The 17,060-nt window shown below is 36.9% G+C and overlaps 1 protein-coding gene across 2 annotated transcripts in view; it reads right to left on the minus strand.

Moving 5' to 3' along the window:
• BCAS3 (BCAS3 microtubule associated cell migration factor) overlaps positions 1 to 17,060 on the minus strand; it is a 2,220,355-nt gene that overhangs the window by 1,966,041 nt on the left and 237,254 nt on the right. For both annotated transcript variants that reach the window (XM_053707348.1, XM_053707349.1), the window contains exon 6: positions 15,533 to 15,614. In XM_053707348.1, the coding sequence (XP_053563323.1) occupies positions 15,533 to 15,614 (82 nt within the window). The remainder of the gene's footprint in view (positions 1 to 15,532; positions 15,615 to 17,060) is intronic.

The following is a 17,060-nucleotide window of genomic DNA, read 5'->3' on the forward strand; positions in this document are numbered from 1 at the left end:
ATCATTCCTAAAGCCTGGCACACTTGAGCTATATTAGCAAGTGGCATGAGGCGGTGGGCACTGTCTTGGAACCTAAGGACTGGGTGTATATATTTAATAATACTCAATGATATTCAGTTTCCACTCAAAGGCTAGACCTTATAGGGACAGCAAAGTCAAAATTAAACTTTCATGATTCAGATAGAGCATGTCATTTTAAACAACTTTCCATTTTACTTATATTATGAAAATGTCTTTGTCTCATGGTATCATATGTTAAAAAGTAACTCAAGGTAGGCTCAGAAGCATGCCCATGCCTGTAGTACTCTATGGCAGCAGTGTTCTGCAACATTGTAAGTAATAGTGTTATAAATTGTTGCAATCACTACTGTTATAGAGTACTAAAGACACATGCACACTCTTGAGTTCCTATGAGCCTACCTAGACTTACTCTTCTACAAATGATAACAAGAAAACAAAGCAAATTTGATAATGGAAGTAAATTGGAAAGTTTTTTACAATTGCATATTTAATCTAAACCATAAAATTTTATTTTTGACTTTAAAGGGACACTGAACCCAAATTTTTTCTTTTGTGATTCAGATAGAGCTTAGCATTTTAAGCAATTTTCTAATTTACTCCTATTATAACATTTTCTTCATTCTCTTGGTATCTTTATTTGAAATGCAAGAATGTAAGTTTAGATGCCGGCCCATTTTTGGTGAATAACCTGGGTTATTCTTGCTGATTGGTGGATAAATTCATTCACCAATAAAAAAGTGCTGTCCAGAGTACTGAACAAAAAAAGCAGCTTAGATGACTTCTTTTTCAAATAAAGATAGCAAGTGAACGCAGAAAAATTGATAATAGGAGTAAATTAGAAAGTTGCATAAAATTGCATGCTATATCTGAATCACGAAAGAAAAAAATTGGGTACAGTGTCCCTTTAACGTCCATTGAATTATAAATTGCTTACACGCTGGTACCTTACACAGACTGAAACAGATATATCCCAATGCCTCTAACTTATGCTGGAGAAGTTGTGGCTCTCTAGGAAATATAACACATATGTGCTAGCCATGTCAATGTCTTAACCTATAATGGGAGGGTGCTAAAGAATTAACTAAATATTTGTTAAGAGAGGATATTAACTGACTATGCCAACTGAACTATTAAATAAAAGGCCATTATGTAAATCCTAAATATGTTAGATTTTATTCCAAATTGCCATAAACAGTAGGCATTCATTAATTGTACAACACTGCCACAGTTTTTACAATTGATATGTGGACTTCCCATATGACTGAACTTTTATGGATTTTATAAAAGAAATAAGCAAGCCCAATTCCTCTCAGTAAATTTTATTGGGAACAATAAATACAACATTAAAGGACCACTAAAACAGTATATTTTAAATAACTAAGTGTTCAAAAAATGTATAAAACAATTTATTGACAAATTTAAATAATGATCAATTAAATTAGAATTAAAAATTCAATCAATTAATATATTAAAGACACCGGTGTCTATTCTAAAATCATACTAACAATATAAGACTAATCTACTTTCTAAATCAATCCTCAATGATAAGTGACATAAAGTGAGAATCAGACAATGACCATAAAATTAAGCAATGCTCATATCGTTATAAACAAACACAGTAAAAATCAAGCAGTACTTGAAGACTGGGCGGTCTGAGTATCTATAATGCTGTTAAGTTTGATTTCAATAGCACAGGAAAAGTTATACTCCTTATTCCTAGAGTCTGTTGTGTTGGATGATATTATCAGAACGCTGTTAGGATGTTAATAACAGAAAAAAGAATAGTTCATTCTCAAATGTACTTTTAAATTTTAAGCGGATGTTTTAACAGCTGTTATCAGTTTATTCTTAGTTCACCGCTTCAATTCTCTCCTGCCCGGCGTTCCAGTATGGGAGGTGGCAAGCTTTAGCCTCTCACCTATGAGCCTGTAGTGTACTATTAGGTAAACGCTGGTTGAAATGTTTCTATTTTCCTCTAAATGCTGGTTGTAATGTTTCTATTTTCCTCTAAGTGTGCACACTTACAATAATGTCTTCACTCCTACCGTCTGCTCAGCGGTGTAGTCCTTCCACTGGTGCTGGCTTAACGGTCCTGGGAGCCAAATCAATCTGTGTCTCTTCCAAACAAACTGGGTCCTGGTGTGGTTTCTACACGTTTCAGCTCTCCAGGGAGCCTTTGTCAAGATAACCTCCACCAGCTGCTCTACCTCATTATATAGGGCTTATCCATATTAACCCTTTCTTGGTTTTTCATTTTTTAGTCCATTAAATGTGAGTTTCATGTTCCATCATCCAATTATTAGAAAAGTTTTCCAACAGACTTGGTTTCCCAAAACATTGATAGCAATCGGCTAGTCTAATCAATTGGTTGTATATTCTCTTTAAGTCACATCTCTTTCGCATAGCAATTTGCTTTATAGAACATCCAAATAGAAAAGTTTATTTCTCTAGCAATACAAATTTATTAATATAATTAATTATACATAAATCTCGTCAAGTAAAACATAAAAAAAATGAAGCATTTTCAGCCCCCGCGAACCTAACAGCCCACAGGGAAAAAGTCAAATTTTAAGGTAAGAAAAATGTTAAATTAAAATGCATTATCCCAAATATGAAACTGACTGTCTGAAAATAAGGAAAGTTGAACATTCTGAGTCAAGGCAAATAAATGTTTGAATACATATATTTAGAACTTTATAAACAAAGTGCCCAACCATAGCTAGGAGTGTCACAGAAAATAAGACTTACTTACCCCAGGACACTCATCTACATATAGCAGATAGCCAAACCAGTACTGAAACGAGAATCAGCAGAGGTAATGGTATATATAAGAGTATATCGTCGATCTGAAAAGGGAGGTAAGAGATGAATCTCTACGACCGATAACAGAGAACCTATGAAATAGACCCCTTAGAAGGAGATCACTGCATTCAAATAGGCAATACTCTCCTCACATCCCTCTGACATTCACTGCACGCTGAGAGGAAAACCGGGCTCCAACTTGCTGCGGAGCGCATATCAACGTAGAATCTAGCACAAACTTACTTCACCACCTCCATCGGAGGCAAAGTTTGTAAAACTGAATTGTGGGTGTGGTGAGGGGTGTATTTATAGGCATTTTGAGGTTTGGGAAACTTTGCCCCTCCTGGTAGGAATGTATATCCCATACGTCACTAGCTCATGGACTCTTGCTAATTACATGAAAGAAATAAAAAATCGTTTTTTATATAAAAAGTGTTGAGCATATTCGAACCAGGGACCTTAGACTTTGGAACCCTCAAGCTTAACCATTCAGCCATAGCTGATGAGTTACTTGTTGGCTAAAATTATGGGGATCAAATCTCTCATTTAGTCATCATTTATAGACAAAAGATTTTCGTTATATTTTCCTCACTTGATACGAACCCTTGGACCTATCCTCTCAGTGGTTGACATCTTATCCACTAAGCTGGCTTGCTAGTTGATATAACCAGTCTAGATAATAGTTTTATTATATAATTTCTTTAGGGTAATTCTAGACATTTATTACTCCTTACTCTCTATGGGGGAAATAATTACTAATAGATTATATATCGATCTCATCAAATACAAAAGTGAAAATAAAAATAAAAATAAGAATAAAAAAAATTAATAGTAAAAACGAAGATCTTTTATATATATGATAGTCATAAAGAGTTTTAACCTGATTCGAACTCAGGGCCTTGGGCTTTCAAGCCCAAATATTTAACCATTCAGCTATAACGGCTTACTCATTATTGTCTATACATAAGGGAATCTAATCTTTTATCTAGTCCTCACCTAATATAAAAAATATATATATACAGTTTTCCTCACTGGATGCGAACCTTTGGACCTTTCTATCTGCGGTGGACACCTAATCCACTGTGCTAGCTGTATAATTAGCATAACTTTATCTGGATCTTAAACTTATTGTTTAATTCCTTGGATGGTTGTCTCACCTTACTCTCCTCAGAGGAAATTTTATTAAATTAATAGCATATCCTGTCCAAATTTATATATCTCGGAAGATGTCTTATCTGGGAACTGTTTAAAAATTACTTACATTATCCCTAATCTTAACTTGTTCGACCCCAACTCATGACTTTCACATATGAGGAAGGTATTTAAATCCTTTGGGACACTATGTAATACAGGGTTGCGGGAAATGTATAGTCATTGTCATTAATATCTATCATATAGTGATAGAATAGATTGATATTCATTAAAAATTGTTTGGTTAAATGAAAGAATTTATATCCATCTCACTATTGAGACCTTTAGGGTGTAGTGTCCCAAAATTAAAAATAAATTCAGCTTCCTGTTTTAATAATTTCTTGGTCAGACTCCCTCTCCTCCCATCAAGCGTAACTTTTTTAATTCCCCAGAATTTAAGAGCTCCTATATTGTCCCTATGGACTTCTTTGAAATGTTTATACAGGACGGTATCTTCTCTCTCATGCTCAATCACCAGTAAATATTCACGTATACGGTTTTTAAGTTTTCGTCCTGTCTGTCCGAAGTATCTTAGATTACAGCTACATTGTAGCATGTATATGATGTTAATATCTGTACATCTTATAATATCGGTTATCTTTATAACCCTTCCATCTTTCTCAGATTTAACCTGTTTAAGTTTAGTGCTGTGCTTGCACGCCTTACATTGGTGGCAGGGGAAAAAACCTTCAATTCTTTCGAGGGTCTTATAACCTCTATTACACATTTTAATATCACCTTTAAACTCACTGGGGGCTAACATTGATTTTAAGTTCTTTGCCTTCCTATAGATGAATCTTGGATTCCTTCCTAGATTTGGCCCTATTAGTGGATCTTTCAATAAAAGATGCCAATGTTTTTGGACTATATTTTGAAATAATTTATAGTGTGCAGAATAGGTTGTAATTACTGGTATATCAGTTGTTTCCTTGTAACTTCCTTTTTGAGGTTTTTCTTTTTTAAGTAATAATTTTTCACGATCTATATTTTTTACTTCCTCCGCTATATCTTGGATTTTATTGGTATTATAACCTTTCTGCCCAAATCTTTGTATTAGTACTTCGGATTGTTCCTCAAAATCTTTTACATCCGTACAATTCCTTCTAACTCTCATTAGCTGGCCTTTCGGTATATTTCTTTTCCATTTAATATGATGGCAACTGGCCGCATCTACGTAATTGTTATTGTCGACTTTTTTGAAAAAAGTCTTCGTTTTCATTTCATCATTATTTATCTCTATCTCTATATCTAAATAGTTAATTTTTAGATTACTGAACTCATATGTGAATTGCAGGCCAAATCTATTGGTATTTAAATCATCAATAAATAAATCCAGTAGCTCTGTGTCACCCCTCCAAATAAAAAACAAATCGTCAATATAACGTCTATAGAGCACAAGGTTCGCGCCCCATGGGGACTGGTCAATGACCTCCCTTTCAAATATCCCCATGAATAGATTTGCATAACTGGGTGCGAACCTTGTGCCCATAGCCGTACCCTTTACTTGTAGAAAATAACTACTTTCAAATTTGAAGTAGTTATTTCCTAAAATGTATTTAATACACTTTAATAAAAAAAAACTTTTGAATTTCTGTCATGTTTGGGTCTTCTTTAAAAAAATGCTCTATAGCCTGAACTCCTAGATCATGTTCTATGTTCGTAAAAAGGGAGCTTACGTCACAAGTGACTAGTACGAAATTCTTTTCCCAACTTATATCTCTTAAGACTCTTAAGAAATGTGCCGAGTCTGAAATATAAGAGGGGAGTTCCTTCACATAGTTCTGTAAGAAAAAGTCGATGTATTGTGACATATTCGATGTAATTGAATCAATGCCCGATATTATCGGGCGTCCCGGTGGGTCTTTAAGGTTTTTATGAATCTTCGGCAAGAAGTAGAATATGGGTGTTCTAAAATTCTTGATCAGAAGAAAATTATATTCATTTTCAGTTACCAAATTTACTAGTTTTGCTTCATCTAGCATTTCTTTCAATTTACAGTAATAATTATCACCCGGATCCGTCGCATTGCTTCTGAAGTTAAAATATTTCATCTCTGAGCGCTCAGCTACGCGTCCTAACGCAGCAGAGTGCACAGAGATGAAAAGGCAGGACACACTGAGCGCACACAGCCGCATGTACACGCTGCGCGTCGCTCCGCTTGCAGTGTGTCACAGCCTTATGGCTGTGACACACTGCAGGCGATGCGGCGCGAGGCGAAGCAGCTGCTTTGCACCGCATCGCATCACTTCTGAAGTTCAATTATTTCATCTCTGAGCGCTCAGCTACGCGACCTGATGCAGCAGAGTGCTCAGAGATGAAAAGGCAGGACAAACTGAGCGCGCACAGCTGCATCTACATGCTGCGCACCGCTCCGCTTGCAGTGTGTCACAGCCTTTAAGAGTTAACAGTTTATTTACACTAGTAACTAATTCATCAATCAAAATATAACAAAATGGAAATTCATTAAAGCGCTGTTCTGTTCAGTGGGCGGTTTTCCAGCAATGGTCGACAGTCCCAAAAAAACAAGGGAAATCTCTTCCAATTATCATTTTATGTGGTAATTGTAGGAAACAATGCTTGGTCTAAGAGAGTAACCATACTCCCTGAATCTAGAAGGGCCTGCATCAATTTCCCTTCTATAGTCACAATACACCAAGTACACATACAGACCAAGATTATATTCAACAAAGCATTTTATAGCAGACATAGTCACTTGTAAGCTCACCCAACCTCACAAACTGTTTGTCTCTCCAAGAAATGTCTATATAGACTCTACTGTTTATCACCAAATACCCTCTTCCCTGGAACAGTCTTACCAGATTTAATAGGGCTCTGGGTCTTCAGGTTCTTTCTTGGATAGGGAACTGCAACATATCTTCTGCTGCCACATATCTTTCAACAAACTGATCAACTGTTCAACCAAAATCACCCACCAGCAAAGGGTACTGGTGAGCTCCTCAGGAATCAATCTATTACCAGTTGCTCTACAATAACATTGGATAAATTGGTCTCTGGTTTTAGACACTTTCTAAACAGATGTATTAAGTCAAAGATATGAAACCTAACAGTTTTATCTTTGTTGTAATTCCAGATGTAAAACCTCTGAGCATGAACTGCAAATGCCTTTTTAAAGTCCTTAGATTGCTCTAGATCCAAAGCATAGTATGCCAACGGGTAAGCCCTTAAATCATCTGTAGCCACCATCTTCTGCAGGTAATTACTCATACCAAGCACTCCGGAACTTTATGGTGCTCCTGCAGCACTCACGGTCAGCCTCTTGGACAGGTTTTGTATTTCCTGATGCATAGAATAAGTGGCACTTTACTGCTCCTCTCTCAGCTTAATCAGGACATCTGTATTATCTTTTTGACTTAGCTCCAGTTCTTTTGCAAAGCTGCAATGTTACCTTATTGTGTATCATTGGTCTCAGCATTCACTTTGTCTCTTGCTGCATTGCTACAGATTGGACCAGAGCTTTAATAACGTCTTCTATTTTTGCAAATTGTCTCATCACTGCTTAATAGACTTATCCATGTGCCGCCAGATACTACACCCAATGTGACAAAAATATCCCTCTGTTTGGGATTTTGTCCCAGGATCAGATTTAAAACACAGACTTTTACAGCAGAAAAGTAGTAATCCACACACTGGTTTAGGTGGAAAAGACCATTTATTTACAGACAATTTTGCAGGAATAAACTTTTAACATAACCAAAAGAAAACAAATCCTTGCTCCAAAATAGTCCTAACTGAAGATGGGTGGCTGTTCAACACTAACTACAAAATTAAAAAACAGAACAACTGATAAGCCTTAGAACCTTTAAGACTAGATTACAAGTGGAGCGCTAAATTAACAGACACAATAATTAATCAGCCATTACATGTGGCTGCTAATTGCTACCGCGGGCTCGCGGTAGCAATTAGCGCTTATAAAATTAACCAGAGATCAGATCTCTGGTTAATTTTATAAATGTGCCCAAAATGCCCCCAAATTACAGTCTAGTGTATTTTGTTAAAAAAAACATAATTTATGTAAGAACTTACCTGATAAATTCATTTCTTTCATATTAGCAAGAGTCCATGAGCTAGTGACGTATGGGATATACATTCCTACCAGGAGGGGCAAAGTTTCCCAAACCTCAAAATGCCTACAAATACACCCCTCACCACACCCACAAATCAGTTTAACAAATAGCCAAGAAGTGGGGTGATAAGAAAAAAGTGCGAAAGCATAAAAAATAAGGAATTGGAATAATTGTGCTTTATACAAAAAAATCATAACCACCACAAAAAGGGTGGGCCTCATGGACTCTTGCTAATATTAAAGAAATGAATTTATCAGGTAAGTTCTTACATAAATTATGTTTTCTTTCATGTAATTAGCAAGAGTCCATGAGCTAGTGACGTATGGGATAATGACTACCCAAGATGTGGATCTTTCCACGCAAGAGTCACTAGAGAGGGAGGGATAAAATAAAGACAGCCAATTCCGCTGAAAAATAATCCACACCCAAAATAATTTAAATTTTATAATGAAAAAAACTGAAAATATAAGCAGAAGATTCAAACTGAAACAGCTGCCTGAAGTACTTTTCTACCAAAAACAGCTTCAGAAGAAGAAAACACATCAAAATGGTAGAATTTAGTAAAAGTATGCAAAGAAGACCAAGTTGCTGCTTTGCAAATCTGATCAACCGAAGCTTCATTCCTAAACGCCCAGGAAGTAGAAACTGACCTAGTAGAATGAGCTGTAATCCTTTGAGGCGGAGTTTTACCCGACTCGACATAAGCATGATGAATTAAAGATTTCAACCAAGATGCCAAAGAAATGGCAGAGGCCTTCTGACCTTTCCTAGAACCGGAAAAGATAACAAATAGACTAGAAGTCTTTCGGAAAGTCTTAGTAGCTTCAACATAATATTTCAAAGCTCTAACTACATCCAAAGAATGCAATGATTTCTCCTTAGAATTCTTAGGATTAGGACATAATGAAGGAACCACAATTTCTCTACTAATGTTGTTGGAATTCACAACCTTAGGTAAAAATTCAAAAGAAGTTCGCAACACCGCCTTATCCTGGTGAAAAATCAGAAAAGGAGATTCACAAGAAAGAGCAGATAATTCAGAAACTCTTCTGGCAGAAGAGATGGCCAAAAGGAACAAAACTTTCCAAGAAAGTAATTTAATGTCCAATGAATGCATAGGTTCAAACGGAGGAGCTTGAAGAGCCCCCAGAACCAAATTCAAACTCCAAGGAGGAGAAATTGACTTAATAACAGGTTTTATACGAACCAAAGCTTGTACAAAACAATGAATATTAGGAAGAATAGCAATCTTTCTGTGAAAAAGAACAGAAAGAGCAGAGATTTGTCCTTTCAAGGAACTTGCAGACAAACCTTTATCTAAACCATCCTGAAGAAACTGTAAAATTCTCGGAATTCTAAAAGAATGCCAAGAAAAATGATGAGAAAGACACCAAGAAATATAAGTCTTCCAGACTCTATAATATATATCCCTAGATACAGATTTACGAGCCTGTAACATAGTATTAATCACAGAGTCAGAGAAACCTCTTTGACTAAGAATCAAGCGTTCAATCTCCATACCTTTAAATTTAAGGATTTGAGATCCTGATGGAAAAAAGGACCTTGCGACAGAAGGTCTGGTCTTAACGGAAGAGTCCACGGTTGGCAAGAGGCCATCCGGACAAGATCCGCATACCAAAACCTGTGAGGCCATGCTGGAGCTACCAGCAGAACAAACGAGCATTCCTTCAGAATCTTGGAGATCACTCTTGGAAGAAGAACTAGAGGCGGAAAGATATAGGTAGGATGATACTTCCAAGGAAGTGACAATGCATCCACTGCTTCCGCTTGAGGATCCCTGGATCTGGACAGATACCTGGGAAGTTTCTTGTTTAGATGAGAGGCCATCAGATCTATTTCTGGAAGTCCCCACATTTGAACAATCTGAAGAAATACCTCTGGGTGAAGAGACCATTCTCCTGGATGCAACGTTTGGCGACTGAGATAATCCGCTTCCCAATTGTCTATACCTGGGATATGAAGCGCAGAAACTAGACAGGAGCTGGATTCCGCCCAAACCAGAATTCGACATACTTCTTTCCCTCCTTGATGATTGATGTATGCCACAGATGTGACATTGTCTGTCTGAAAACAAATGAACGATTCTCTCTTTAGAAGAGGCCAAGACTGAAGAGCTCAGAAAATTGCACGGAGTTCCAAAATATTGATCGGTAATCTCACCTCCTGAGATTCCCAAACCCCTTGTGCCGTCAGAGACCCCCACACAGCTCCCCAACCTGTAAGACTTGCATCTGTTGAAATTACAGTCCAGGTCGGAAGAACAAAAGAAGCCCCCTGAACTAAACGATGGTGATCTGACCACCACGTCAGAAAGTGTCGTACAATCGGTTTTAAAGATATTAATTGAGATATCTTTGTGTAATCCCTGCACCATTGGTTCAGCATACAGAGCTGAAGAGGTCGCATGTGAAAACGAGCAAAGGGGATCGCGTCCGATGCAGCAGTCATAAGACTTAGAATTTCCATGCATAAGGCTACCGAAGGGAATGATTGTGACTGAAGGTTTCGACAAGCTGATATCAATTTTAGACGTCTCTTGTCTGTCAAAGATAGAGTCATGGACACTGAATCTATCTGGAAACCCAAAAAGGTTACCCTTGTCTGAGGAATCAATGAACTTTTTAGTAAATTGATCCTCCAACCATGATCTTGAAGAAACAACACAAGTCGATTCGTATGAGATTCTGCTAAATGTGAAGACTGAGCAAGTACCAAGATATCGTCCAAATAAGGAAATACCACAATACCCTGTTCTCTGATTACAGACAGAAGGGCACCAAGAACCTTTGTAAAAATTCTTGGAGCTGTTGCTAGGCCAAACGGCAGAGCCACAAACTGGTAATGCTTGTCTAGGAAAGAGAATCTCAGAAACTGATAGTGATCTGGATGAATCGGAATATGCAGATATGCATCCTGTAAATCTATTGTAGACATATAATGCCCTTGCTGAACAAAAGGCAGGATAGTCCTTACAGTTACCATTTTGAATGTTGGTATCCTTACATAACGATTCAATATTTTTAGATCCAGAACTGGTCTGAAGGAATTCTCCTTCTTTGGTACAATGAAGAGATTTGAATAGAACCCCAGCCCCTGTTCCAGAACTGGAACTGGCATAATTACTCCAGCCAACTCTAGATCTGAAACACATTTCAGAAATGCTTGAGCCTTCGCTGGATTTACTGGGACACGGAAAGAAAAAATCTCTTTGCAGGAGGTCTTATCTTGAAACCAATTCTGTACCCTTCTGAAACAATGTTCTGAATCCAAAGATTGTGAACGGAATTGATCCAAATTTCTTTGAAAAAACGTAATCTGCCCCCTACCAGCTGAGCTGGAATGAGGGCCGCACCTTCATGTGGACTTAGGAGCTGGCTTTGATTTTCTAAAAGGCTTGGATTTATTCCAGACTGGAGATGGTTTCCAAACGGATACCGCTCCTGAGGATGAGGGATCAGGCTTTTGTTCTTTGTTGTGACGAAAGGAACGAAAACGATTATTAGACCTGAATTTACCTTTAGACTTTTTATCCTGAGGTAAAAAAGTTCCTTTCCCTCCAGTAACAGTTGAGATAATAGAATCCAACTGAGAACCAAATAATTTATTACCCTGGAAAGAAAGGGAAAGCAGAGTAGACTTAGAAGACATATCAGCATTCCAAGTTTTAAGCCATAAAGCTCTGCTAGCTAAAATAGCTAGAGACATATACCTGACATCAACTCTAATGATATCAAAGATGGCATCATAAATAAAATTATTAGCATGTTGAAGCAGAATAATAATGCTATGAGAATTATGATCTGTAACTTGTTGCGCTAAAGCTTCCAACCAAAAAGTTGAAGCTGCAGCAACATCCGCTAAAGATATAGCAGGTCTAAGAAGATTACCTGAACACAAATAAGCTTTTCTTAGAAAGGATTCAATTTTCCTATCTAAAGGATCCTTAAAGGAAGTACCATCTGCCGTAGGAATAGTAGTACGCTTAGCAAGAGTAGAGACAGCCCCATCAACCTTAGGGATTTTGTCCCAAAACTCTAATCTGTCAGATGGCACAGGATATAATTGCTTAAAACGTTTAGAAGGAGTAAATGAATTACCCAAATTATTCCATTCCCTGGAAATTACTTCAGAAATAGCACCAGGAACAGGAAAAACTTCTGGAATAACTACAGGAGATTTAAAAACTTTATCTAAACGTTTAGATTTAGTATCAAGAGGACCAGAATCCTCAATTTCTTTTTTTTTTTATTTTTTTATATTTTTTATTGGTTTTTTACACATCAGACAAAATCAACACATCAATGTAGCATATACAATTATATTCATTGCATTGTCTCATAATTAAAATTAAACTGCTGTAAAAATAAAATATGGTTATATCATAAATTGCACTAATAAAGACAAACAATCTTTACATTTTCAAACTCTATATTATATAGCTGATCTGCTCTCAGCCAACTAGTAGCTAATTTTTGCATGAGAAGAAAAAAAAAACAAACAAAAAAGCACAAGAAACGAACATGGCAAACATTCCATTTTTCCTGCTCTATCCTCCAACACTCTATGTGAATTGAATTATATAACATTTTCCTCTTTCAGATCGTTAAGGTGTACATACTATTAGAAGAATGTGTAGTGCTACACTAGCCCCTTGAGCTTAACACTTTTTCTAACCTCTCTTTTCTTCTCTTTTCTCTCTTTCTTTGAGAGACATAGAAGAAATGTAGGTAATGTTCCAATATCCCTATTCCTAAATTATAGTATTTGTGCATGAGAAAAAAACCCTACTGCCTATCTGTAGGGATTTATTATTTTATTTTAATCCTTGTTGGTTACTATCTTGTTTCTATCTCTCCAAGAAGTTTAAATATACCAGAGAAACAGGAGGGAATGGGAGAGGGAATGGGAGAGGGAATGGGAGAGGAAAAGAAAAAAAAAAAAAAAAAAAAGGGAGAACCCCGTACCAACAAAAAGGGTAAAGGGGATGACCATGATATCCATCCTAAGGAGACCAAGCTCTCGGGAATCTTCCTTGTTCTATCTGTTGTTTCAGCCAGATGGAGGCTTTACAGAAGGATAAAGCCTGCCTCTGTATTTCCAACGGAAGAGACATTATGTATTTCTCCCATTTCTTAAAGAATTTAGCCAGAATCCTCAATTTCTAATGCAATTAGGACTTCTTTAAGTAAAGAACGAATAAATTCCATTTTAAATAAATATGAAGATTTATCAGCATCAACCTCTGAGACAGAATCCCCTGAACCAGAAGAACCACTATCAGAATCAGAATGATGATGTTCATTTAAAAATTCATCTGAACAATGAGAAGTTTTAAAAGACTTTTTATGTTTACTAGAAGGAGGAATAACAGACATAGCCTTCTTAATGGATTTAGAAACAAAATCTCTTATGTTATCAGGAACACTCTGAGTATTAGATGTTGACGGAACAGCAACAGGTAATGGAACTTTACTAAAGGAAATATTATCTGCATTAACAAGTTTGTCATGACATTTAATACAAACAACAGCTGGAGGAACAGCTACCAAAAATTTACAACAGATACACTTAGCTTTGGTAGCTCCAGCACCAGGCAGCGATTTTCCAGAAGTATCTTCTGACTCAGTTGCAACGTGGGACATCTTGCAATATGTAATAGAAAAAACAACATATAAAGCAAAATTAATCAAATTCCTTAAATGACAGTTTCAGGAATGGGAAAAAATACCAGTGAACAAGCTTCTAGCAGCCAGAAGCAATAAATAATGAGACTTAAATAATGTGGAGACAAAAATGACGCCCATATTTTTTTAGCGCCAAATAAGACGCCCACATTATTTGGCGCCAAAAATGACGCCACATCCGGAACGCCGACACTTTTGGCGCAAAAGAACGTCAAAAAGGACGCAACTTCCGGCAACACGTATGACGCCGGAAACAGAAAAAATGTTTGCGCCAAAAAAGTCCGCGCCAAGAATGACGCAATAAAATGAAGCATTTTCAGCCCTCGCGAGCCTAACAGCCCACAGGGAAAAGTCAAATTTTAAGGTAAGAGAAAAAAAATGATTGATTCAAATGCAATATCCCAAATATGAAACTGACTGTCTGAAAATAAGGAATGTTGAACATCCTGAGTCAAGGCAAATAAATGTTTGAATACATATATTTAGAACTTTATAAAAAAGTGCCCAACCATAGCTTAGAGTGTCACAGAAAATAAGACTTACTTACCCCAGGACACTCATCTACATGTTGTAGAAAGCCAAACCAGTACTGAAACGAAAATCAGCAGAGGTAATGGTATATATATAAGAGTATATCGTCGATCTGAAAAGGGAGGTAAGAGATGAATCTCTACGACCGATAACAGAGAACCTATGAAATAGACCCCGTAGAAGGAGATCATTGAATTCAAATAGGCAATACTCTCCTCACATCCCTCTGACATTCACTGTACGCTGAGAGGAAAACCGGGCTCCAACCTGCTGCGGAGCGCATATCAACGTAGAATCTAGCACAAACTTACTTCACCACCTCCATAGGAGGCAAAGTTTGTAAAAACTGATTTGTGGGTGTGGTGAGGGGTGTATTTGTAGGCATTTTGAGTTTTGGGAAACTTTGCCCCTCCTGGTAGGAATGTATATCCCATACGTCACTAGCTCATGGACTCTTGCTAATTACATGAAAGAAATTAAGATAACAGCACTTTTATTTTTTAAGAAAACTACTGCACTAGGCAGTATTTTGGTGGTAAAGTGGGTGGGAGTGTGGTAGAAAAAAGACAGGACCGTAAAGTGCCTTTACATTGCGGTCTATGGGAACTGTGTGTTCCCAGTAAATATATATGCCTATATACATATATATTTATGTGTTAATATGTGTATATACACATATTAACATCAAAAGATAGATCCACATATGAAGAAAATCAATGCCGAAGTTTATTGTAAATTGTGTAGAGACATACGGGGCCGCACAGGTTTACAAACAATAACCTACGCGTTTCATGCCATAAGGCACTTCGTTAGGGATATATATTTTTTGGTTGAAAACCTGAACTGGATTATTCACCTGCAGCGTTCTAGCACATCCAAACTGTGGAGTGGATAACTGGTCTAAAATCCACAATTGAATAGTACATTTTCAATACCAACAAGAATATTGCATAATGTGTGGGGAACATATACTCCATTACACACAATAATTATCCCTTGAGCTCTGTAACAATATACACACATCATACTGTACATGTATTTTTTATTTTTTTTCAATTATCTAAAAATGTCTTACAACAATATAATGCTAAGTTTCTCCAGAAAGGAAAAGCTAATATTTAAGGGCATCTAAAATAACAGAAATAAAGAATTCTAGTTTAAACATAAAAACTATATAATAATTAGTGTAATATTTACCAATCTGAGGAGATGGTAAGATGCGTGCTGTTCGTACTGGACCATGTCGAGCAGAGAACAATTCCTGAGCTTCTCCACTGACCTGTTAAAAACACCAACATTAATTGGGCCTGTCAACGGTTAACTTTATGCTTTTGGCAAAGAAAGAAAAAATGTTTAAAAAAAACATATGCGAAGATATAAAGATAATACAAAAATATCTATATAAAAAAGCAAGTGTTAAATTAGGTGGATATATTTTTTCTAAGACACCAATTCAAAATAAAAAATATATTACATTCTACTATAGAGCAGGGTCAGTCTAGAGACACTATCAGTTAGAGGAAATTCTGCCTGGTTGTCAAGTGATGTAAATTTGTATCTATTATTATTTTCTTACATCTTGAGCAACATAAACTTGGCTGCTAAATAGAACTAATCAGGGTATGCTCACAGATATTGCTTTCTTAAAGTGATGGTAAATCCTAGTGTTTGTGAAACGCTAGGATTTACCGTTGGGTAAAATAAAGGGGACTTTCAGTCATGAAGTATAAAATATTTCATGCTGAAAGCTCCTTTATTTGTTGGAAGCGTTCGCCGCACTGAGCTGCTCAGGCAGTCCACGGCAGAATGCTATTTTGCTGAGAGGTGACGTTTCCACCTCTTAGCCAATAGCCGTGCGGGCTATCCGGCTTGGTGCCAGTTGGAACACACTGCTATTTGCTAAGAGGTGGAAATGTCACCTCACCGCAAATAGCGTTCTGCCGTGGGCTGCCTGAGCAGCTCAGTGCGGCGAACGCTTCCAACAAATAAAGGAACTTTCCGCATGAAATATTTTATACTTCATGGCTGAAAATCCCCTTTACTTATTCCAATGATAAATCCTAGCGTTTGACAAACGCTAGGATTTAAAACTAGTTTAAGATACAACAGAGTTTAATGTGAGAGTGCAGGAGTTCCTTTTTCCTAAAGGCATCAGATGTGTAAGATTGCTCTGTGCAAATAAGTCTAAAATAGACGTGTCAGATTGATAGGTTAATATTGTTTGCTCCATCGTGTTTTAAGAATAAAAAAGGCTTCAGTTATATTTGAACAATACATGAAGATAAACTGTAAGTTACATAAGAATTCTGGCAGAAACACCTCAAGTAGAAACTACAAAGGCTGTACTCAAGAAAACATATAAAGTGGGGGCTTACTTCAGGTTCACTGAAGACATTAAGATAGTTTTGCAAGAATGAAATTCTGTTCATCTTAGGAAGCCATAAAAAGTCAGTGTTTAAAGGAATATGAAAGTCAAAATTAAACTTTCATGATTCATATTGTTCAATTGGTATCTTTTGTTGAAAAGCATACCTGAAGTAGGCTGAGAAGCAGAGATGCACTGCTGGTGATTGTAAGTTAAGCATATATGCCTTTTGCCATTGGTTTAGGGGATATATTCAGCCAGGTCCCAGTAGTGCATCACTTGTCTGGAACTGACTAAAACTATGGGCGAGATTACATATACGGCACAGGCTTCAGCGCAGGCGCTGAAACCCGCGCCGCC

Source organism: Bombina bombina, chromosome 3 (assembly GCF_027579735.1).
Source record: "Bombina bombina isolate aBomBom1 chromosome 3, aBomBom1.pri, whole genome shotgun sequence".
NCBI classification, from domain to species: Eukaryota; Metazoa; Chordata; class Amphibia; order Anura; family Bombinatoridae; genus Bombina; species Bombina bombina.